Below are 25,802 nucleotides of genomic sequence, written 5' to 3' on the forward strand. Positions count from 1 at the left end.
ATCCAAAAATAACTGAACCTCAACCTCATAATTATGCCCCCCTATTTTATTTCCTGATACTTTGAATAAATATAAACATAAATTAAATGTCCATGATGATCATCTGTTGGAAATTTTTTATCAAGTGACTATTAATGTTAATAGTCAAAAACATAAAAGAGTTTATTATCTGGAAAATTTACTTCTATTTTACAAAATATTCATGAAAAGTAGGGATTTAGGAGCTCCTATAATCAGGTGTGAAATAGGATGAATCGATTCCTCCAGGTAACTACTTGATTCATGATCAGTTTGAATCTTTTGCCTAAAGCTAAAAAGGATAAATTTAGGTTTGGGGATTTAGAACCTATCTTTTTATAGAACAGTTTGCAAAATGGATCTATTTGGCAACCACATGGATTATGAGAAGATGTTGTCGCTACAACAGAACATTGTAATTTTCCAGTTTATTTAATTATCATTGTCGTGAAGGTTACAGAAACTATTATAAACACAGCTATTTTTTTGTCATGGCCGGGCAAACACATACTGGGAAAGTGGAAAAGTCAAAAGTCAAAAGTTTGAAGTTATTGTTTCTATACTATTCAAATAACCTAAAAATGCTCTAAAGATAAAACTCACTAAAATATGTACAAAAGGTTGTCTCCACATGGACTGGAGTTTAAAGATATATCTAATAGTTTTATTTAGGTTCAATAAAATAATATGATAATGTGAGGGATTAGAAGAATTAAGCATATAATAAGATAATAAGAAAGGCTGTGAAAAGGTTGAAGATATGTGATTAGTAAGCAGGATGAAGTAAAAAAATAGAGAATTTAGATAATACATAATAATAAGTAATAGTAGATAGAGTGAGGGAGAACTAGGGAAAGGAGATAATATATGATACTAGGGTAATATTCTTATAGACATTAAAGATAGTGAGGGAGTTCGATACTGAAATGAATTTATCATATTATAATATAGCATGATATTACAATAGGTAGTGGAGAATAATGTTTAAAGTTGTAGATAAATTAGTAATTATACTATCCTTCGTAGGAGATACACTTAAATGATATTCAGGTTGTTGCTAGATTAAGATAGATATATAGATAAATAGATATAACCGTTATGACGGATTTTACAATAGATGGGGAGGCTAGAAGAACGCATATAGGAATAATAAAAGTAATTAATAAATAAGTATTTATAATTGTATATGATTTGGTGTAGTTACTTTTTCAATTGCGGTCAGTTTCATAAAAAAATTGCACATAAACAAAGTAGATTTGATTTGCTATCAAGTTTTCCTATAATTCTGTCATTGCAGAGATTGGGCGTATGGACTTCTTCAAAGACCTTTAATCACCTACTAAGTTTAAGTTTCTTGATTCAATTGCATCTCTAAGAGCTCGAAGACTAATCCACATGAAATATTACACTAAAATTTTTAGGATTCAACCAATCGCCTTCTGGCTAAATTTCAAAGCACAGTGTGTAATTATTTTCAGTTTTGAGTTTATTTTGGTGGTTTAATATCATGACAACAACATTAATATTCATTCAAACCATCACTTTACTCTTGGCTTTTAAAAGATCCGATAAAGATTAGAAGGCAAGAGCAACATTTAGAAGGAAAAAATTAAGTTTCAAATTCGATACTTGTCATGAAGGCAGTCCCTAATGCAACTATGCTGATTTTGAGTTGTGAAGGCAAACCCTAATGCCAATATGCTGATTTACCCAAAGATTATAAAACTTTATTTGGAGTTAAGATACTCTTGAAATAAATGACCATATAATGAAAACAAACAATGGTGAAGGCAAATAACCTTTCTAGTTTCAAGGGCTCCACATCCGTTTCTAAAAGACATTATGGGATTTTCTGCTTTTTCATTTTTAATGCCCCAAATTTAATAAATTTCGTGTATTTTAAAACGGCTTCGTGAAATAAATAGGCAAAACAACGTTTCTACTCACACTTCTACCGTCCTTCAAAAGAAGGGAGGGAAGAGCTTCGGTAGCGCTGGACAGCGAGTGGGGCTCTTCTTCTGGTCGATCTTTCCAGTTGCGTTCCTCTCATGGTGGAATCATAAGGGTTAGTGCGAGAAGATCTTCGTCCTTCCTTTTTTACCCGAGAATTCTCTATTCGTTATTTCATTCGTCCGTTCACAAGTTGATTTTTGGTTTCTGATGCCGTGTAAAGACAACCGAGGGCGAATAAATTCTGTTTTTCTGCATTGCTCTTACTCTATAGCGTAGTTACGCCTATTTTTCGATATCTCATCAAGATGGGAAAAGGTAAATGAAGTCCTGATATTTTTGCTTGAACAAACACGGCAACCCGGTAGCTTATTTTCTCTTTTCTCTACCTTTTGGACCATTATACACCACTTAAGGTACCATAGTTTCCAAGAATCGATCAATCATGGGCATTATTAGGTTTTAATCGTCTTTTTTGCATTTTCTTTGTGATTCAGGTTCTGCTCCCGACTCTTATGAATATTTGACAAATGCTTTCAATGAGATACGATCTTTCTAATCGCTTCAAGTGACCGGAGAAGGCCAGTAACCAAAAGGAAAAAATGGCATCAGATGATAAGCTGTTGAAGCAATGGGTGTCAGATCAGCTGATGTCGCTTATGGGTTACTCAGAACCCGTAGTGGTCAATTATGTCATTCGAATATGTATGTGTCTTGTTTGCTCTTTGTTTCTTCAAACCCGTATACAAAATCTTTCTTACTCTCAGCGCAACGTTTTTTCTTTTTGTGTAGCCAAGGAGGCATCATCACCTGGAGAAATTGTCCGCAAACTTGTGGAGTATGGTTCACCTTCTTCGGCAGAGACTCGATCTTTTGCCGAAAAAATATTTTTAAAGGTGCCACATAGACAGACGGGTTTAAGTGTAAGTTCCGACCCTCGAGTTATTCTAAAGATGAAGGTTGAAAATATTGGAAATAAAAAGGCCTTTTAATTTATTTTTCCCTTTTCTCGTTTGAAAGTTGATGTGGTATCTGTGTCACTCATTCAGTCTTTTTAAATTAAGAACTCAACCATCATCTGACTGATTATCTAACTGTAAGTATGTTGCCGTAACTGTTGGAATTAAGCACTTACCAATTGGGCTAAAAGCTATAGCTGATAGCAAGGGCGCTACTTTTCATCTTTAAGTAGGATGTTGCTCTTCAACACTCCCCCCCAACACCTGCCCCTGGTCTATTTATGGTCGTAACGTGCAGTGTGTTGCTTCTGGGATTTGAACCTGCCACGTGGCTCTGATACCATGTTGGAGTCAAGCGCTTTGCAACTGTGCTAAAAACTATAGCTGATAGCAAGGGTGCTACTTCTCATCTTTAATCAGGATGTTGTTCTTCAATAGTAACCTTCCGGGATAATCTTGATAACTTGTACGGAAAATGTCAAATGTTCCATTATGGTGTGTTCTTGTCAGGAAGTCAAATGGTGTAATGATGATAAGCCATCTCAGTCAATAATTGGGCCAGGATTCATGGGCCAATGGTTCTCTTCCAGTTTCTGCTGCCGTCATCCATTTTTGAATTTTAGTGTGTTAAATCTGTTACCCACTCAAATTCTCTCCTGAAGCTAGGTTTCTAACTCATTCTCTTGGTGACATGCCTTGTCCCTCGGCGACATGCACTCATTTTTATATGTAATTAAAAGATCGATTAAATAGTTACTCCTGTTAGAACATGGAAAAATAGGGCTTATATATTTTAATATTGTTTGCAGACATGACGAGGCTGATGTGATACAAGTAAATTGAGTATCATTTTTCTCTATTCCATTGACAACCATTCTCAGTTTCCTTGTAATGTCATTCAATTAATTTTTTTTAATTATGATGGATTTCATGTATTTTGTTTCTTTTAACAAAGTGCTCTCTTTCATTTTAATGTGAAACAGGATTACCAGAAGCAAGAAAAGGAAGCGGCTTCCCTGGCAAAGAAGCAAAGATCCTATAAACTTTTGGATGCTGAAGATGAAGATTCTGAGACTGTTGCCACAAAAGTCACCTCACGACCTGAAAAGCCTGATTCCCAGAGGAAGCAGTTTCGGAAGAGGAGTGAAGCAGTGGACATTGAAGATAATGAGGCAAAGTTTTGTTTTTAATTCATTGGACAACACTTTTCTGGTTGTTTTAATTCCTTATTCGTCTTCCTCTTTTTGATATTCCTTCAACTTATTTTGATTTTTTGCTGAGCTTTAGGTAAACACAAAAGCAGAATGTGCGAGACAAGTCCGACGACGCACTTCCCAAACTGAGGAAGATGAAGATAGTTCTGAAGTAAGCTAGAACTTCATAAATGTAATGGGTGGACGATATCTTGTTAAAATTATTAATATTTTAAAAAGATTGACATGGAATTACGGTGAATTTTGAAGGCATTTGATTATGGGATAGTTGATTCATATAATGTTCTCTTTTTTAACATACATCGGTGATGAAAGTTGTCCAAACATTATCATTCTGCTCTACAATTTTTCAGTCCCTTATACCATCCATGTTAAAACTAAAATTTTTAATACCACCCATGTTGCACGAGCCTTACGTTTTAATTCCCGATTGAACATTGTATGTATTTCTGTCTAGCTGGAGAATCTATTTTTCTTCTTGTTATTATTTCTTGGAAATATGATTAAAGTTGGTTACGGATTGACATTGAATTCTTGCATTAATGCAGTCTGAAGAAGCAATAAGGCAAGATCAGGAAGAACGTGAGCAACTTGAGAGGAACATCAAAGAGAGAGATGCAGCAGCCACACGTAAGGTACTTTTTGACAATAATCATAATCTCTTGGGCAGTTTCCTGTCGCTTTATTTTGAAGCGGGTGTTTATCAACAGACTTGACAAATGAACAAAAGAATCTTGTTCATTGATCCATTTTCCTCACTTTCCATGTAATGTTCCTAATTTTGAGAAAAGAGTTTTTTTGCGAAACCATTTGGCACGAACATTCGCATTTCAGTTAGTGTAGATTATTTCAATGTCTAAAATCTTTATGTGGCAACATGCCAATTGACACTAGCGACTGTGTTATTAACAGGGACCTCATGCATTTTTGCCTTATTTAATGCATTTACTCATGCATTTATGCTTGTTTTACTGTCATGAAGGTTTTCTGAGTTTTTAATCTCGTTTTATTATTTTTCTCGACAGTTGACAGAGCAAAAATTATCAAAGAGAGAGGAAGGTAATTCATGTTCACATCAGTTGCATTCAAAGTATACAAATAACATTTACATTTTAATCTGATTTTCTGCCTAATTTGTTTGCAGAGGAGATATTGAGGCGAGCAAAAGCTTTAGAAGATAATGACATTTATGCCCTGAGGTGATTATTTAGTCTAGCTTACCTTTAATCTGTCATGAACCATTGCTCCACAAATGAAGTCCTAATTACATGACAAATGTCAGTTCTAGAAAATCCTCTTTAAGGAATTTAAGATCTATGAGAGGCCAATGTCACTATATGCTCAGTTATAGTATGACTGAGAACAGAAAGTCTCATGATTTGGGTAGTTACCGCTTTGTCGGGTCACCGCCTTAAATATGTAGAAATACATAACCACATTTTCAGAAAAAACGTAACCTCATGACAGAACTAGAACCTTAAATCATGTTGCTTCATGTTAAGAGAGGAAGGAAGAAGATAATGACATAACTCAATAGAGTACATGGCTGGGTATACATATACCCTAGGAGAGAGAGAATGATAAGAGGGCTAATGGGCTTATAGAATAGGGCCCATTAGCCCATAAGGCTGACTATCTCACTAACACCCCCCCGCAAGCGAAGTATGGATGTCATCCATGCCGAGCTTGGACACTGCACGTTGCAGGAGAGGTCGAGATAGTCCTTTGGTAAGGACATCAGCAGCTTGATCAGCGGATGGAACAAATTCCAAGTCAAAGATGCCCTCGTCCACGCGCTCCTTGAAGAAGTAGCGGTGGAGTTCCATATGCTTGATCCGTCCCTGTTGGCCAGGGTTCTTTGCCAAGGCGATTGCCGACTTGTTGTCGCAGTAGAAGTGGATCGGGCCGGAATACTCCACACGAAGGTCATGGAGAATTCCGTATATCCACTGGCCTTCAGAGGCCCCATTGGCAAGTGCCCGGTATTCGGCTTCAGCACTGGAGCGGGACACTTTGTCCTGCTTGCTGCTCTTCCAACTGACAAGACTGCCGAAGACAAAAGTGCAGTACCCCGTGGTGGAACGACAGTCCACAACTGAGCCGGCAAAGTCCGCATCCGTGTACACCTTCACGGTCTGCTCCATACTCCGAGGAAAGAACAAGCCCTTCCCGGGGCAGCCCTTTAGGTACGCAAGTACCCGATTGGCCGCCTGATGATGGATCTCCCGCGGAGAGTGCATGAACTGACTGAGGAGGTTGACGGCGAAACTGATGTCGGGGCGGGTGTGGGTCAAGTACAGGAGTTTCCCCACCACCTGCTGGTACTGATATGCGTTCACCGGTGCTGAGTCCTCCCCCTTACCCAACTTGACGTTAGGGTCGATGGGAGTAGTAACTGGTGCACACTCAGTCATTCCGGTCAAGGCCAGTAGGTCAATGGCATACTTCTGCTGTGACACAAAGATCCCCCGGGGGGAGTAGGCCACCTCAAGGCAGAGGAAGTAGCGAAGAGGCTCGAGGGCCTTGATTTCGAACTCCTTGGCCAACGCAGAGCTGAGGCAGCCGGCCTCTGTAGAATCGGACCCCGTGATGAGGATGTCGTCGACGTACACGGCCAAGATGGAGACACCCGCGGAACTGTGACGGAAGAATAGGGAGGCATCCCCATTGCTCTGAGTGTAGCCCTCGGTCTTCATGACCGAAGAGAACCGACCGAACCACATCCGCGGCGACTGTTTCAGTCCATAGAGAGACTTCCGCAGCCGGCAAACGGTGCCCGGAGGGCCAAGGGTATACCCGGGAGGTGGCTGCATGTACACCTCCTCCGTCAAGTCACCGTGGAGAAAAGCATTCTTCACATCGAACTGTCGTATCGGCCAGTCGGAATGAGCCGCAAGCGCCAAGAGGAGACGGACTGTTTCCATCTTCGCCACAGGAGAGAAGGTCTCGAAGTAGTCCACGCCATACGACTGAGTAAACCCCCGAGCCACAAGTCGAGACTTGAGGCGCTCGAGAGTACCATCAGCATGATGCTTCTTGGCATGAATCCACTTGCAATCCACCGCCCTCTTGCCAGGAGGAAGTGGGACGACTTCCCAAGTGTGGTTCTTGAGCAAGGACTGCATCTCCTCATCCATCGCCGCTTTCCAATGAGGAGAAGCAAGAGCATCGGATAGGCGACGAGGGATGGGATGCGACTCGATGTGAGAGAGAAAGGACCGGTAGGAAGGGCTTAGCCAATCAAAAGAGAGATAGTGAGATAAGGGGTAGAGAGGTGTGCGAGTGCACTGACGAACCCCTTTCCGAAGGGCGATAGGCCATCCCAACTGAGCATCATCATCAGTAGACGAGGGTGACGCATCGTCTGACGGAGGAGCGGAAGCAAAGGAGGGAGAAGAAGATAGCTCCCCGGGGGAAGGTGGTGCACTAGGAGAAGAATACGGTGCACCAAGAGTAGGAGGTAGCTCCCCGGGGTGAGAGATGGACTTCCCGGGGTTAGGAGGTGCCCTAGGGGGAGGATACGGTGCACCAGGAGGTGAGACGGTAGGAGGCAAGGGAGAGAAGGTGGCTGGGGACGGCGACGGTGGAGGAATGGGTCCCACAAACAAAAAGGGTTCCAAGGAAGGAGTCGAAGACGCCTCAGCCAGCGGAAGGCGTGGCGAGGTAGAATCACCGAAGTAAGACTCATGCTCGGCAAAGGTGACGTTTGCCGAGATGAAAAATCTCCGAGATGGAGGGTGGTAGCAACGGTAACCTTTCTGGAGAGAAACGTACCCGGCGAAGACGCACCGGAGAGCTCGAGCATCGAGCTTCGTGCGAGAGGGAGCCGTATCGTGGACGTACGCTGTGCACCCGAAGATGCGAGGGAGGAGTCCAGTCTGTAGTGAGAGATGGGGGAACGCCGTGGAGAGACGATCCAGTGGGCTGACAAACCCGAGGGGCTGGGAGGGGAGACGGTTTATGAGATGGGTACTCGTTAAGACCGCCTCACCCCAATACGCCCACGGAACAGAATAGTTCAGCAGAAGGGTACGGGCGGTCGACGTGACATACCCGATCCGACGTTCTGCCATACCGTTCTGTTCCGGGGTGGCCACACAAGAGGACTCGTGGAGAATCCCATGATCAGCAAAGTACGTGGCCAGCTCATTGTTGACGAAGTCCCGGGCGTTATCGGAGCGGAAGCGCTGAATACCTCGGCCAAACTGAGTACGAACCATGGTGCAGAAGTGACGGACCGTCGGAGCAACCTCAGATTTGGCGGTCAACAAGAAGACCCATGTGTAGCGGGTGGCCTCGTCAACAAAGATCTGAAAGTATCGGTGGCCCTTTAGGCTAGTCTGCGGGGCGGGTCCCCAAACATCACTATGGATGCGAAATAATGGAGTGGAGGAGTGCGAGGTGGACGGAGAGAATGATGAACGACGGTGCTTTGCCAGTTGACAGGCATCACACACGATAGTCTGAAGGTCCAATCCAGTACACATCGAAGGAAAGAGACGCTGTAAAACTGAAAATGGCGGGTGACCCAGCCGTTGGTGAGCCAACTGGAGACGTCCCATACGCTGCACATCCGCCGATCGGAGTTGGCGGTGAAGCAGGAAGCACCGAGAGCGTCCCCCATCGTCCAACAACAGCAACCCGTTCTCCCGCCTAATCGGTGTAGTCCGACCCTCCTTGTCAGACAGAAACATCCCGTCAGGCTGGAGGTGAAAAGAACAGGACAAACTGTCAACCAAACGCTGAGGAGACATAAGTATAGCTCGCAGGGCGGGGACATGAAGAACATTGCTGACCACTCCGAGGCCGTCTACAAAAACTGCCCCAATTCCAGCAACACGCAACCGTCCACCACCGGCTGTAAGAACTGTACGGTCCCCACTATGCCTTTCGTAGGATACAAACCGGTCATTGAACGGGGTCATGTGTTCGGTTGCCCCCGAATCAAGAACTCAGCTCGTATCCGATACGAGAGGCGAGTAAGAAGCCGTACCACAATACCACTGTTCAGACTGAGGGATAGAGAACGCACCAAATCCACCAAAATGTGCCGTCAACTGAGTCGGAGTCTGCATAGTAGCCACTTGGTCACGGAGACGGGCCAAGTCGGCTTGGAGCTGCTCAATAGTCGCCGGGCTGGTAGAAGAGGTAGAGGAGGAGGCAACCATAGCTTTTCCTTCGGTAGCCTCCTTCTTTTTCCGGTTGTCGTACTGACGCTTCTTGCACCACTTGCTAAGATGTCCAGGCTTGCTGCAGTAGGAGCAAATCAGCCCGGAGGGGGCCGCCTCCGCGGGGGGAGCAGGAGCGGGCGAGGGAGGCCGGGCGAGGAGGGCAGTCGAGTCACGAGCTGTCTCCGAGGAGAGAGTGCCAATGACATGAAAATGACTCTCATCTTCCTGGAGTTCCTTCACCAAGTCATCAATGGAAGGAAGGCCTTCCTTGCGACGGAGGGCACGGCGCCGAGTGTCGTCATACTCCTTGTTTAGGCCATAAAGAAACCCCAAGAGGCGTAGGCGAAGAGTGTTCTGGAATGACTTGCACGTCGGATCATCCGTCGGCAAGTAGTAGTCCACCTCGTCCCACAGCTTCTTGTGTTCCAGCGCATAGTCCGAGATGGACAGTGCGCCTTGGCGAAAGTTGCTGGCTTTGGCAACGAGCATAAAGAGGCGCCAGTTGTCCCCTTCGCGGCCGCAAAATTTGTTGGCCTGGTCCCAAAAACCCTTCACGGTGGAGCAGCGAGGGAACCTTTCACGGAACGAGGGTGCCAGGGAGGTTGTGTAGAGCCATCCAAGGACGAAGTGTTCCTCGGCTTCTCACGCCGCATAGTGTGGATGGGTCGATGGAAGCGGGGCTTGTGTGCAATGCTTGAACAGTTGGCGAGCCTTGAGAGTAGTCTCGACAAAGTGACGCCACTGTAACAAATTCGGGCCCTGGAGACACGTCGTGTCGGGAACCGCCGGCAGAGAATGAGTAACCTTGTGTGACAAGGGTTCTCGTTGAAAGTCTGCATCGGTGAAGCCATCATCTGGGACGGCCAGTTGACGCGTCTGGCCCGTGGAGTAAAGTTCCTCCGACATCAGAGCCGTGGTCTCTACGGAGACGGCTGTTGTGACTGAGGTTGCGGTCCGTGCTGCGGCTGCGGCGGCGGCTGCGGTTGCTGGCAGTGGCTGCGGCTGCTGCTTCGGCTGCGACTGCGGCTGCTGGCTGCGGCTGCGGCGGCTGCTTCGGCGGCTGCTGCGGCTTCTGCTGCTGCTTCGGCGGCGGCTGCGGCTGTTGGCTGTGGCTGCTGCTTCGGCGGCGGCTGCGGCTGCTGGCTGCGGCTGCGGCGGCTGCTTCGGCGGCTGCTGCGGCTTCTGCTGCTGCTTCGGCGGCGGCTGAGGCAGCTGGCTGCGGCTGCGCGCGGCTTCAGCTGGCGCGCGGCTGCGGCTGCGGCTGTGCGGGGCTGTGGCTGGCGCGCGGCTGCGGCTGCGGCTGTGCGTGGCTGCAGCTGGCGAGTGGCTGCGGCTGCGGCTGTGCGCGGCTGCGGCTGGCACTCGGCTGCGGTTCCGGCTAGGGCTGCGGCTGCGGCTGCGGCTGGTTCTCCGGAAGCTCCGCGGGCTGGCTACAGCTCGCGCTGTGGCTGATCCGTCGGTCACGCTCCGGGTTCGCTAGACAGCGAGAGGGTGATGTCAAACCCTAGATGGAAGAGCTCTGGAGCTCTGATACCATGTTAAGAGAGGAAGGAAGAAGATAATGACATAACTCAATTGAGTACATGGCTGGGTATACATATACCCTAGGAGAGAGAGAATGATAAGAGGGCTAATGGGCTTATAGAATAGGGCCCATTAGCCCATAAGGCTGACTATCTCACTAACACTTCACAAAAAAATAGTTCTATTTTAGGAGTTAAACTGGGTGTTGGGTCCTGAACTAATAATTACTACCTTTTTTTTGAAGAAATAGAGGGAAGATCACCTGAGATTGGTGATCCATTAGAAGCTAAATATGTAGAAAAATGTGAAATACATGGAAGACCAGATTAACCCCCTACCTGAAAATCACCCCCTTCAAAACTAGTACAACATATCACCATCCACATCATTCATGTCAGTGTCCATCGAGACAGCCGTCCTTGGAATACAACCTAGTTACGATGGAGGCATATTGCCCACAACACCACAAGGAGCCTTCCCAATCTCCGTAGGTCCTCTGCATGTGCCTCCCCTGAAAGAGTCCCGGCAGGCCTTTTCTTAAGCGACATCCACTCCTTTAAGCTTCTATGATCCCTATATTGCCCGACTGAATGAACACTCAGAAAAGAGAAGGGAGCAGTCTTATTAAACCTGTTTACAAATAGGGCACGCTGTTGAGGTGTTTGGGATCAACTGCTTCCAGAAAACTCTTGTCATTAGCCGTCTCCTTAAGAGCAGCTATCCGAAAATCTGCATCTTTAGTGGGTATATCTGTTCCCAAAGAAGTTTGCATATGTGGATAATTGGTGTTGCATCCATCTGTCCCACTCTGATCTTCTTGTACGCTTCCCCAACCAAAAATGTCGTATCCCTCCAAACCCAACCATCTAGTGTTCTACTCGAAGGTCGCCAATTTATGAGCCACTGCTGCATGCTCAACCAATCTTTCACCCTCTGGTCCGAAAGAATGCCTTCGAAAACCGGATTCCATGCATTGTCCCAGCAGTCTCTAACCGACACCTGAGGATTCTCTGCATGAGAGAATAGACGTGGAAACTCCTCCCGCAAAATACATTGAGCTGACCAGTCACTTTCATTATTGGAATAGGGGGCCGTCCCCCAGCTCGGCTTCAAAGAAACCCCTGGTCTGGGGGAAAATCTGTCTCATGCGCAGCCAGAAGAAGGTAGTCCCTTGATGGCTGCCGTCACTTCTTCCCCTGAGAAAGGCTGCACCAAGGTTATCTGGTGCTGCCGCTCACCCTGGTGGCCCTCATACCGCTCCATTTCCATCTGCTTTGGGACCGTCTCCTAGAAAAGGCTCAAAGTGGTCTTCCAGTGCTCCACCCACTGCCTCTGGGCCCACCACTTCGTGGTTCTCAGTTGTAGCCTCAAAATTTGTTTTCATTCCCTTCTCCCATAGTTGTGAGATGAAAGAATCTAGTGTTAGCATGGCCTTTTTTCAGCCAGATCTGCTTTGAACTTTGCCTCCAATCCATCTCTATTTTTGTGTCCTCCTAGGCTACCACGTTTCTATTTCCTTTTGCTCTTTACTTCCCTCCTCTGATAGTGCTCTTGTGTTCTTCTCAGTCATCCAACTGCTTGAGGCTTACTAAAGCATCATTCCTCCTCTTGTGCTGCTCCTCTTAGATGCGCTTTCTGACCCTCAATAGATGTCTTTGCAGCCATCTACTTTCGTAGCTAGCCTCCCGTTATGTTTCTAAAGAAAAAAAAAGCTAGCCTCCCATTGTCGTTCTCTGTCCTGGTTGCACCGTTCACCACCCCATCTCTTCCCTGGCCCGCACGCATGCAGCGAAGATATGTTCAACTTGAAAATGTAGCTCTGCTTTGTCCCCCTTGTGATTGCCACATAATCTGTGAGTGGTCTAACACTGGTCTGGGAAATGAGCACACGTTTACAAAGGGAAAATGCTCCAACATTTAGACCAAGAATAGAAACCTGTCTAACCAAGTCTGGGTGTTAGGTCCCTGCGTACTTCTTGTGTAGACTTGATCCGTGGGCCCCATTTCCTGTAGTCCTGCCACTCAGATGAATGACCAAACGTCTGCTGATCACGGATCTCTCCTGCTGCTCCATTTGGTCAATCCCACTACTGCAACGTCGCATTGAAATTGCCCCCAAACAGCGACAAACGCCCCTGAAAGGCTGGAACTACGCTGGAAAGTTCCTCCCAAAACTAGGCAGCATGAGCTACCTGGGCTACACACCGAGATTGCTACCCATTTATAATCATCGGTCTGCCTTTTTAATCTCATGCGGCCACTCACTGCCCTGTCCATGTCTCTTCCTTGGAAAATAATTATGCACAATGCGGAAGATATTGCCATAAATGTCAATAATTTCTGGTTAGGTGAAGACCTATTCCTTTCCCAAAACAAAATAATTATGCACAATGCAGAAGATGTTGCCACTAAATGTCAGTAATTTATGGTAAGGAGTTGACCTATTCCCCTTTCAAACCAAAATAATTATGCACGATGCATATCAAACTTAATAATTGGGATTGGGCTGATGAGATCTCTCTTGTTAATCATGAGCAGTTAATTTCTTTGAAATGAAGAATGATTTGATTTTATGTTAGTTTTTTTTTTAAAGTTAAATTTTTATTACCATCGAGGAAAAAGAGTTATATGATGTATTTCGTATAATAGCTGTTTAAGAAACGATTTCTGTGGGAATTATTTTTGCTTTGTATTTGTCTGAGTCCTGCCTTAAGTCTGTGGGATCGTTGTTGTATCAGAAGGACCAATACTTTCTTGTAAGACCTAAGAGAAAATACAAGAATGAGAATGGAATTGAAACTAGACTATAAGGATCGGTAGATCCTTCCCTCTGGACGTAGGCTCCTCCCATTCTCCGCCCTCTGCCTGTATTGCTTGTACGGGAGTAACCACTTCTTGGAAAAAGAATCCCTCCCATCTCTCATCCCGTCCTTATTTATTGGCTCATGTTTCTTACTTCACGCTCCCTATGCTGACATGGACCTGTCTCTTTTTTCCGCTCACCTTTGATATGTGTTTGAAAAGAACTTATCAGTGTAGAATTTGCTCGTCAGAAATCTTTCCAGAAATCAACACAATCACTGAATTAGATCCTAATTATTTCTATTTATAATATTTGTTCACACATTTCACTCCATGTTTGCTTTCACAGAAAAGTTTCAAGGCAAGAATATGTCAAGAAAAGGAAAGACAAGAAGCTAGAGGAGCTGAGGTATTATGATGCGTGGAAAAGTGTGGTTCTTCTTTTCTATGGTTGTAATATTATTTTGACCTCTGGGTTTACTTTTATCTGTTTAAGGGATGATATACTGGATGAAGAGTATCTTTTCCATGGTGTAGAACTCACTGAAGCTGAAAGACGAGAGATGAGGTAAAGACGTTGATGACATGAATTTGCATTGTCATCTGGTTAAAATATGGCACGTTGTAAAAGTGTGTCTGGTGTAATTTTCTTGCCGCTCTATAAAGTTTGTAAATAATGTTTTACAGGTATGGTCACTCATAAGGTGGACGAATATGCAAACTTGTAAAATGATCTTTGGAGATGCTTATTTATTTCATGGCATGTTTTCAAGATTCGAGTTATTTTTAGGTTTACGGAATTGTGGCACGGGTCAGGATCTTGTTATTTTTTCTGTTGGAATTTTGTTATCATTTTTACGCTGTTTTGATTTCGTCTGTCATTTTGCATTGTTTTTCATATCATGGCTCAGAGATGACGTTGTTTGATGATACTATCATTCAGTTTATTTTGGTTTTTCCGATCATGTGAAAAATTTAATATCTAGTCATTTTTTCAATAGATAACTAAAGACACAACTTTGTTACATTTCCGCTTTCAGATTTCGCAAGTAATGTTTTCCGCTCTTTTGTTAATCGTCGTCTTCGTCATAATTTCAGGTACAAGAAGAAAATTTATGATCTTGCAAAGAAACATGCGGAGGATTTGGATACAATCACAGAGGTAACTATGGATGCATTTCGTTTTCTGTCGTGTGGTGTCAGAGATGAAAAGTATCATTTTTGTATCCCTACTTAGGACTTGTGAATTCGTTCTGTGATATGTGTCTGTTAATGTGTGCCAAATAACAACTCTGGCATAGTGTTTGGCCTCTACCTGTGCTCTAAGCAAGGTTGCAAGCTCAAGACTCACCAATGTCTGATTTGTTTCTTCAAAAAAATCTATTAATTTATGCCATGGTCCGATATCTCTTCGGGCAAGTTATCCGGTACATATGCCTAATGTCAGGAATCATGCTATGCAGTATAAGATGCCGGAGGCTTATGATCAAGAAGGCATTGTGAACCAAGAAAAGAGATTCGCTGCTGCAATGCAGCGGTATAGGTCAGTATTGAAGGGACATGTTGCCAGTCTTGGTCAGAATTTTGATTTTGATTTTTACTAACGTCTACTTTCTACCATTTTTTGATCCAGGGATAGCGGAGTGAGTGATAAGATGAACCCTTTTGCTGAGCAGGAAGCTTGGGAAGAATATCAGATTGGTAGCATGGATGTTTTAATCATGTTTACCTTCAAATTTATTTTAACAACTTTGTAATAAGTATTATCAATGTTTTTTTTTTTGAAATAAGGATTATAAATGTTTATGACCTATTCCTAAAATTTGACTTTCAACTTTTTTTCTCCAGGAAAGGCTACTCTTAAATTTGGGGCAAAGGATAAGAAAAAAGAGACCGAAGACTATCAGTAAGCTCTTATCTTGCCACTTTAGTTTTTCCATATCTCTGTCTCTTGTCTTTCTCAAATGTTTGATGCGTTCGATAAACTGGAGTTTTTTTTGTTAAATCTGTCTGAGTTTAATATAAAACTCTGATTTGTTTCAATAGGTACGTATTTGAAGATGGCATCAATTTCATCAAGGAGTCTGTAATGGAAGGGATTAAGGTGGGCATCAACTTCATTAGAAATATCCATCTTCCTTGCTCTTTAGCACTATCGATGCTCTTCCTCTTATTTTCCCCTTTTTATTGCAAAGGACGAAGATGAGTCAATGGATGAAGTGCCCGCACTGTCAGCTGCCAGCTCTATGTCACAGAAGCTTCAGGTTCGGTTTTATTTAATAAATCCTGATTTCCTCTCCATTTTTGTTATACTTTTAAATGTGGTTCATGTAATAAATTGAAGGAAAAGATGAGATAGTGGACTGCAGAGAGAATTTCTGAGAATGTGGAGAAGAGACAGAAAAATTGGGGCAAAAATGAACTGATCTTTATTACTGAACAGATGCCCCTTTTATACAAATTTTCACAGAGAGAGAGAGAGGTTAATGCTTTTGTCCAACGGTCAAAAACTGACCGTTGGAAAAAGCTGCAGAAGAGATTCCTTTTTTCAAAAAGGACTTCCAACAGCTATATTTATAGCTGTTGGAGGCTGGGCCTGATATAGATCAGGCCCAGCATATATTAGGTCCTTAATGGACCTAATATATTCCCTAAATGGGCCCCTCACTATTGGGCCCTTAATGGGTCCTTAGTGGGCCGTTAATGGGCCCTTATTGGGCCTTTATTTAAATCCATTTTAGGTTAGTTTTTCCAATAGATCCCTAGGATTAGTCTATTACACGTACATGGCCTCAGGCCCATAAGTTAGTAAAATTAGCCCTAACTGGGCCATGATGATCTAACAGTTCATTATGCTTGGCATATAGTCAAGTCAACATTTAAGGCCAATGGTACAATTATTTGTAACATAATCATATCTTATTTATTTCTTAGGAAGACAGAAAAACTCTCCCAATTTACAAGTATCGTGAAGATCTTCTGAAGGCTGTGGAAGAATATCAGGTATGAGGCTTTTCATGTTTTCTGTATCCCTTCGCATTTTAGAATATGTCGGGGGATTATGGCAATAATTATTCTGCAATTCGGATATTTCTAAAATGGAAGTTATCATCTAGAAAAGCGCATCTTAAGGTCAACGAATGCATTTCAATTCTTAGTGACATGATTATACCATAGGCAAAATCGTATTGTTTGCTTCAATTCTAGTGGTATTACAAATTTGCTTGGAGCGTGGTGATGAAAAAAAGGTTAATTTTAATCGCTGTAATGTATGTTCAAAGAGCTATTTGTATTGGTTCTGGAATGTTTCATCAGGTGGGATGAAAGTTGAAATGAAATTAATACAGTTTTTTGGAATATGAATAATTTAGCTACGAATGGCTTTTACATTGTAATTTATGAGGTATTCTATGAAGAAAAATATTACAGGAACCTTATTAATATGGATTTTGATCTTGTATGCCCCTAAAAATAAGCTGTTGAAACGACTGATGTTTTTTACGTCAGGTCCTTGTTATAGTTGGCGAAACAGGTTCAGGGAAGACAACGCAGATACCTCAATATCTTCACGAAGCAGGGTATACCCAACGCGGGAAGGTACATTAAATTCTCGCTTTTGTGGTATTATTCACAACTTCATTGGAAAGTTGCACAGTCTGTGGAGAAGAATTTAATAAAATAACAATTTTTTGGAATGTTCGACCCTTCTTGTATCTAATTTTATCTCCCTAATAGGGTATTCCCTAGTAGGATATTTGTATTGCTACTCAACCAGGAAAGGCACTGGCGAAAACAGGTTGAGGGAGGTGATTGTGGAGCTAATAGGACCCGCACAATCAGCATTTGTACCAGGAGGTCTATTGGTTGAAAGCGCAGTGGCAGGAGGTCTAACAGAAACACCTCGTGTGCCTAGTGACGACTCTTCTAGTGGCTTGCAAGAGAAGAGGAGAGAGAGAGAGGAGAAGACAAGATGAAAAACAAGAAAAATGTATTCAGAAACCTTATTTTACAAGTACATTTCGTAATCCCTTTTATAGGGTAATAACTAGCCGTTGGTAATGGCTAGTTATAACGGCTATAAAACTAGCCGTTATTGCTTACCCGATTTGATATTTCAAATCGGGTAATGGGCCATATGGACCCGATTATAAACATTAGGCTTTTATTTTAAGCCCGATAGGTAATACACTGTTATTGGGCTTTATTATGCCCGTAGATTCAACACCAAGTGTTCTCACCACCTCCTGAGGTGCCACCAGAGAACAAGCTTCCCTGCGGGTATTCCATTACTGCTATACGTGCCCGACACCACTTTTTTTATTGAAGGCTTAGTGGAGGAGACAAGAAATTTGTCCACGTTACTTGATTTATTTGCAGACTTCTCTGGAACTCAAACTAATGGGGCTACGTCAGCATTTGTGAGTAGCGGAATGTCTCTTGAAGAGGAGTCGCAGCGTGCAGCTGCTTTTGGGACACCCATTGGAAGGCTAACAATCCGCTACTTGGGTCTGCTGTTGAAGAGGGGGATATCAAATAATACAGACTAGCAGCAGGTGGTAGAAAAGATCGAAAGATGTTTGGAAGGCTGGCAAGTCAAGGTACTATCCAGAGGGGGATGCTAGGTGCTACTGCAGTCAGTACTATCATCAATCCCAATCTTTTACCTCTCTGTTTTCTAGATGCCAGCAGGTAGCGAAAAACATATAGAAGGTCTAATAAAAAGATTTTTCTGGAAAGGCTGAGGGACTGAACAAGGTCGCAGACCTGCTTTGGTGGTGTGGAATACTGTATGCAGGCTCACCAAATAGGGTGGTTTTGGGGTCTTACACATACGAAGTATGTACGCAGCCCTTCTCACGAAGTGGATGACGAGGATCATAAGCCTAAGGACGACCTCACCATCAATATAGTACGAGATAGCTATGGTCATGGACTAAATTGGGACAAAAAGCAGCCTCAGTCAGAGGAGCGTTAGCATTCTGACAGGGACTAAGATTTTTCCTAAAGTTCGAGAATTTTTTTTGGCCAGGCTAGGTGAGGGCTCAATATTTCAGTATTGGTCGCATACGTGGTCGCCGTGTGGCCCGGTGTCCAAATGTCATGGTGCGGGATTGTTGGGATGGTGCATGGTGACTGGGGATTGCTGGCTCTCTGTCGTTCCAGAATGTGGCAGAACTCTTGAACATGCAGCAAGCTCTTAGTCAATGGAAACCAAGACCTGGGGACAAGATGACTGGGAATGGACTAGCGCTCCGTTTTCCATCAGAAAGGCATATGAAAAGATTTATGAGACACCAGAAGCGGTGCAAACTACTTGACAAGCATGTCAGGCTATTTGGCATCATAAGATTCTGCTGAAAGCAAAGATTTTCGAGTGGCTCTTATTGCGAAGACAACTGATGACGCACACTTTTTTCAGAAAATGTACCAGGATACATTGGCAGAGTGCGCATTATGCACAAGAGGAGAGGACTGCAACCATCAATTCTTCGAGTACCCCTTCTCCCAATTGATCTGGGCCACCCAAATGCCAACATCAGTTGTGTCATCTAAGGTGACTTTTTGCGAGTCTATGCCAATGTGCTATGGGCAATAAGGCTCCATCTTCTAAACAAGGTGGAGGCTGAGTGTTGCCTGTGCTATGGGCAATAAGGCTCCATCCAAACAAGGTGATGTTCCAGTGGAGGGAGGCTTCCATGGATGAACATTCCCATGAAGTCAAGGACCTCATGGCAACATGGTTCCCTCAGAGAGGGGAGGGGTTAACCTTGTACTGATAGGGTTATAGGGGTTTACATGTGTAAGCTTGGTGATTGCCGCTTTGTAGGGTGATCACCTTTTGAAATCAATCTTTCAAAAAAAAAAAACAACTTGATAAGATCCAACAAGATCTTATAATGATGTTGTCATAGAAACCCTGTGACCTTCTATCAATTGATCTATTTGCTGAGGAAAATGTGTAAATGCCACTGGAAAATGAAAGAGACAAATGTCTTTGTCACCAAATCTCAGAGAAATGGTAGGGAAAAGGAAAGAATCAATAGATCAAAGAGGATGATGGATCGGTCTTCCTCTCCTCCAGGTTGGGACTGGGATCGTGCATTCCAGCCTGCTTCTGTAGTAGTGACTTCTTCTGGTAACTTCTTGACGTGAACTCCCTCCTTTACATAGGGTCTAAAGCCCATGGGTCAACGATGCTTGACTTTGCACATGTCCTTGCCCGTTACTGGGGCAAAACATCTTCCTTGCATGCTTACTCTTATAGGAACGAGGGAGGTTCCTATGACAGTTATGTTTAACACTAAGTATATCTGAATGGAATAGGTAACTAGGAAGATTTGTAAATTTACCAGATAATTATATATACCGATAAACAAATCACTTATAGATTGGTAGGTGGGTCGATAGATAGATAAAGTGAAACAATTATAACATATTCTGCTCTCAGAAGTACAGTCGAAACTGTTTCCCCATTTGCTTCTTAAGATTATTGGGTTCTTGAAGTTAACTGGTGCTCTTGCACTGATGTTTCTGTTCTGTTGTTCAGTCTTGATTGGACACCTCTCCAGTTTTGTCTTTGCCGGCTTTCCTTTTCTTTCTGAACGTTACTTTGCTTTTCATTGATGAATTTCCAACGTTTTTCTTTTGAGTAGATTGGGTGCACTCAACCCCGTCGTGTTGCAGCAATGAGTGTTGCTGCTCGTGTTTCTCAGGAGATGGGCGTCAAACTTGGACATGAGGTGTGACACTTTTGTTTTCTATCTCGATAAATGATAGAAAATTAGTTATTCAGATTATATTTTGCGCTTTTAATCATAGTTTTTAGGTTGGATATTCCATTCGATTTGAGGACTGCACATCAGACAAGACCATCATAAAGTACATGACAGATGGGATGCTTCTGCGTGAATTTCTTGGCGAGCCTGATCTGGCAAACTACAGGCAATTATTAGTTTCTCTATAATTCTAAGTTTCTTTTACGGTTTAATTACATTGAAACATTATTTGTATTTCAGCGTCATCATGGTGGATGAAGCACACGAGAGAACTCTTTCCACCGATATCCTTTTTGGGTTGGTCAAGGTCTGTGTTTCTACATCTGATGTCACTATTATCTTCTTTAAAAATTAATGGGTGCACTCCAAAATTTGTTTCTGATGCAGGACATCGCCCGATTTCGTAAAGATCTCAAGCTGCTCATTTCGAGTGCAACACTTGATGCAGAGAAGTTCAGCGACTACTTTGATGGTGCACCTATATTCAAGATCCCAGGAAGAAGATTCCCTGTTGATATTCACTTCACAACGGCACCAGAAGCAGACTACATAGATGCTGCCATCGTTACAGTTCTTCAGATCCACGTCACCCAGTCTGCCGGTGACATTCTAGTGTTCTTCACCGGACAAGAAGAAATCGAAGCAGCTGACGAGATTCTGAAGCACAGGACTAGAGGTTTGGGCACAAAAATTGCAGAACTGATCATCTGCCCTATTTATGCTAACCTCCCAACAGAGCTTCAATCCAAGATCTTCGAGCCAACGCCAGAGGGTGCACGTAAGGTTGTTTTGGCGACAAACATAGCAGAGACATCACTGACTATAGACGGAATCAAATACGTGATTGACCCTGGTTTCTGCAAGATCAAGTCATATAATCCACGAACAGGGATGGAATCCTTGCTGGTTAATCCCATATCAAAGGCCTCCGCAATGCAGAGAGCAGGCAGGGCGGGAAGAACTGGCCCTGGAAAGTGCTTCCGCCTGTACACTGCCTACAACTACCAGCACGATTTGGAAGATAATGCTGTGCCAGAGATACAGAGGACAAACCTGGCAAATGTCGTTCTTACACTCAAGAGCCTTGGAATTAACGATCTTGTAAACTTTGACTTTATGGACCCGCCTCCTTCAGAGGCTCTGCTGAAGGCCCTTGAGCTGCTCTTTGCCCTCAGTGCTTTGAACAGCCGTGGGGAGTTAACGAAGGTAGGCCGGAGGATGGTAGAGTTTCCTGTTGACCCGATGCTGTCAAAAATGATCGTCGCTTCTGATAAGTATAAGTGCACAGAGGAGATTATATCTGTGGCTGCGATGTTGTCAATTGGGAATTCTATTTTCTACCGGCCTAAGGACAAGCAGGTCCACGCCGATAATGCACGAATGAATTTCCACACTGGGAATGTGGGTGATCATTTGGCCTTGCTAAAGGTCTGTCCTTTCATTCCTTCAGACTTCTTAAGTACTTTTTCTTGGACTCAATTGATTTATAAGATTGTAACAAAGTTCAATGTCTCTATTTCCAGGTTTATGAGTCTTGGAAAGAGACTGATTTCTCTACTCAGTGGTGCTATGAGAATTACATACAGGTATGTTCAGGACAGCTGAATCATTATTTTATTAGATCTTTTCTTCTGTGGAAAGAGATCTGGAATTGGGCTTAGAATCAACACTGATGATGACATAGCTAAGATAAAACATGTAATCATGCCGTAGGCATCATTTTTGTCATCTAGTTTCCAAAGGACTGTTACCGTCTTTGTCATTTTCATCGTCATCCATCATTCCAAGATAGAGTCTTTAATCATGCCTTTATCATTGTCTTCATCATCCCAAGTGTAGTCTTCCTAATCATCATCCCAAGTGTCGTCGTCCATCTGTTGAATTCAGCATCTGTCATCGATGGTCGCCCAAACCACGGATCTATGACAATGATGATGACTTGATTAAATGCTCTTATCTTGGCAATTATGGATGATGATGATGATTACTTATCATTGTTATCTGGTTTCATCCGTTGTCTGAGAGCAAAGATAAAGTATTTAATTGTACCATCATCGGTGTGGTCATCCAGTTTTTAATGGTTGTCACCGTCATCATTCATCTCTTGAATTCATCATCGTTATGTCATTGTCCAAGCCATTGTTGAATGATGGTGACGATGGGAATGAAAAATTTCTTATTTCCTACCAATACGTGTCTAGATTCTTTACTGTTTCATGCATCCAGGTTGATCCTTTATACTTGAGTTGACAATTGATAAAATATTCATTGTTGCTCTCAAATTCGTTTATCCATAGGTGCGTAGCATGAAACGTGCGCGGGATATTAGGGATCAGCTTGAAGGCCTATTGGAAAGAGTGGAGATCGAACGTACTTCGTGTCCAAGCGATCCAGATGCCATAAAGAAGGCAATAACGTCAGGTTTCTTCTACCACACTGCTAGGTTGATGAAGACTGGTGCTTATCGAACTGTTAAAAATCCGCAAACTGTTCATATCCACCCAAGCTCTGGTCTAGCTCAGGTAACTTGCTCAATGGACCCACACTCTGACCTTAATACTTTCAAAAATTTGGCTGATTTTGACATTTATCTTCTTTTTTCTAGATTCTACCCCGATGGGTTGTCTACCATGAGATGGTTCTGACTACAAAAGAGTATATGCGACAGGTATGTCCACGGAAGCATTTTGCTTCATGATTTTCATTGTATTTTGTGATTATTTTTACTCAATTGTCTCTTGGTTTAATATTGCTTCAGGTGACTGAAATAAAGCCGGACTGGCTGGTGGAAATTGCTCCGCATTACTACCAGATGAAAGACGTCGAAGACGGTTAGTGTTGTGCATTGTCGGTTCTGTATTTCCACTTGCTTTTCTGGAAAATGAATTGTATGATGTTCTTTTTTGGTTAGATGCATCGAAGAAAATGCCTCGTGGTCAAGGACGAGCTTCGGATGGCAACGTTTAGCTGATGATGGGGGTTGGCTTCTGACATAAATCAGGGGAGAACTGTAAATAACGTGTATTATTTAATTTTTAGATAAAAGTGGGTGTCTTCTGCCCCATAAGCCCATCGAGCTGTGGAATTTTATTTTTCTTCTTTTGATTATAACTTTTTGTTTTAACGTAATTTGTCTATAAGCTGCCAATTTTTGTATTCCCGTGACTGATGAGCTAATGGTCAGGTCATTCATCTGGAACTGATGGAATGTCAAGTACAATACTCAAGCCATGGAGAAGGTTGGCTGGTTAACCTTCAGATATTTCAAATCAAATTATACAATTCGAAAGTGTGGGAATGCTAGTTCTTTTCATTATTTGTGTTTCGTGCCTCAAAACCATGGATTACATTATTTTTAAATATGATTGAAGATGTCTTACCGGATTGGATTTTTTTTTAATATCAGAGTAAGACAATCGGCTTCCTGCTGCTGAGAGTCGTTTATAATATTATTTTTAGAGATATTCTGATGAGCCCTACTTGGTTAGTTTTGGGCATCACTTCTTTCTTCCGTTTCGGTTTCCAGGGCCCTTCAGGACTTGATCTGCAGTAGGAAACCCATAGAGAGCCTCATCACATTATAGCGGGCTCTGTAGAGTTTCAAAATTTCCCAAAACATTTGAGTTCCGGCTAAAATATTATTCAAGAGGCTGACTCATTATGTTAGTTCTCCAAGGCTACAAAGTTTTATGGCTCAATGGAAGAAGTTCATCTTGATCTTACTGAGGCTTGGATTTGAGTATCATACACTACTTAAAAGCAACCATTTCCACTGCATGACAATTGAGAGGGAAATATTATGATGTCCATAAAATGTGCTAAAGGTAAATGAAGTCCAAATTGTACATTTTGTGTTCAATTCACTGGATCTGATTAAGAAAATAGAAGCACAATGGATTATGAATCAGATATTTTGAAATGTTTGAATGGAGTTTGAAGGAGAAATAGAAGCTCAGACCTCGAATGAAGTATAAGTAAATTTATTCCAGACTTGAATCCTGAATAAGAGTCTAGAGTTAATTAATCAATTAAGGGTAGGATTCCCACATTTGAAAAAAAATTAAAGGACTGTGACTGGAGGACAAGGATGATATGGCCTTTGTTTCAAACTTGACACCCTGGAAGCTCAAAACAAGAATCCCATTATATCAAAAGTGTTGCAAGAGCTATATAAAAACAACCAGAAATAATGACCAATAGAACTTTGGTGCTTACTGAAGTATAAGCAGACACCAAAGAGAAATACTGGAACCCTCATTTGAGACTCAGAGAACACATCTAGAAACACATCACATACGATCTTTAAGACCCAGATGGGAGGGAGTTAATATTTGAGACAAGCATGTAACCAAGCATGATTGCTCCCCTAATTGATTGTATTTCAACCTTTAAATGCATGCTCCATATCCTAAGGTAACTAGATGGATACATTAGTCGGAATCATAAAGGACACCAGATTCTAAGCGCATCCTCCATTCTCCTCAGCTGTGTCATCAAAGGTCTCTTCATTAGGTGAACTCCCTAGTCTGAGTTGAAATCAAACTGACATAAAAGTACATGTTCTGTTAATGAAAGGATTTAAGATCGTTCTCCCATCTACCATATGAATCTAAAAAAAAAGTTATTTAATTAGCTGTCATACATTCATAAATTTCAGACAATAACTGACAGCTAAAAGTATCCTGACAATGACTTATTCACATGCTTAGAGAAACACTTTAAGGTCAGTATGCTAGTTTTATAAAGTTGATTAGCTATTGTCCAAATGGATGAGTCTAATGGCTTGCAAGCCACTCAAATATCCATGTCTCAATTGAATTCCTATATACAAGTCCTATTCATGTTAATCCACATGTGATGTTTAGAATGAAGTCCAACAGTGTGCAAAACTAAGTTATAGTGAGGTCATTCTATGATGATTACTTATCTTATTATAAATACTAATATTCATGAAATATTTGATAATGAAGTCAAAGTATCTTGATGGAATTGCATTATCTACTCCTAATGATATGATGACGATGGTTGATCTTGTAATAATTTGTGTGCAGATACTAAGCAGAGTCTAGTTAGGGAAAGAATTTGCTATGTTGATATATATGAACCCATGGTTGGACTAAATGTAAACAAAGCTAGTTCCTATCATAGTTGTGTAAGTAGTACTTTACATGAGGCACTAAGGACAAGTTATGGATGGAAAATTTTTGTCTGGAATATGACTTATCTGTCTCTAATCATTAAATTCCACGAATAGTTTATTTGAAGCAGCAATAAGTTTTCAAATGTGACTGTGTTTTCAATATAGGATTAATAACCCATTATTATAAAAGGGAAAATGACTCAATGAAGTGTAAAATTTTAATTTATTTTTTTTCTTTCTAATGTATG

At 42.5% G+C, this 25,802-nt stretch overlaps 1 protein-coding gene across 2 annotated transcripts; it reads left to right on the forward strand.

Moving 5' to 3' along the window:
* Positions 1–1,961: 1,961 nt before the first annotated feature.
* LOC144702039 (pre-mRNA-splicing factor ATP-dependent RNA helicase DEAH1-like) lies at positions 1,962–23,814 on the forward strand. 2 transcript variants are annotated; one of them, XM_078573900.1, is made up of 28 exons: positions 1,962–2,083; positions 2,466–2,673; positions 2,761–2,891; positions 3,911–4,099; positions 4,215–4,292; positions 4,690–4,776; positions 5,167–5,200; positions 5,286–5,340; positions 13,988–14,047; positions 14,135–14,206; positions 14,737–14,800; positions 15,102–15,181; positions 15,272–15,339; positions 15,487–15,544; positions 15,685–15,742; positions 15,834–15,902; positions 16,573–16,641; positions 17,146–17,235; positions 20,292–20,378; positions 20,465–20,580; positions 20,655–20,721; positions 20,802–21,842; positions 21,938–22,000; positions 22,712–22,936; positions 23,020–23,082; positions 23,173–23,245; positions 23,326–23,424; positions 23,599–23,814. In XM_078573900.1, exons 2-27 carry the CDS (start codon positions 2,571–2,573, stop codon positions 23,379–23,381), a joined length of 3,156 nt encoding a protein of 1,051 aa, XP_078430026.1. In that variant the 5' UTR covers positions 1,962–2,083; positions 2,466–2,570; the 3' UTR covers positions 23,382–23,424; positions 23,599–23,814. The 2 variants fall into 2 exon arrangements, with proteins under 2 accessions (XP_078430026.1, XP_078430024.1); XM_078573898.1 differs by lacking the exon at positions 23,599–23,814 and having other exon boundaries at positions 23,326–23,538.
* The last annotated feature ends 1,988 nt before the right edge of the window (positions 23,815–25,802 follow it).

Source organism: Wolffia australiana, chromosome 4 (assembly GCF_029677425.1).
Source record: "Wolffia australiana isolate 7733 chromosome 4, ASM2967742v1".
NCBI classification, from domain to species: domain Eukaryota; kingdom Viridiplantae; phylum Streptophyta; class Magnoliopsida; order Alismatales; family Araceae; genus Wolffia; species Wolffia australiana.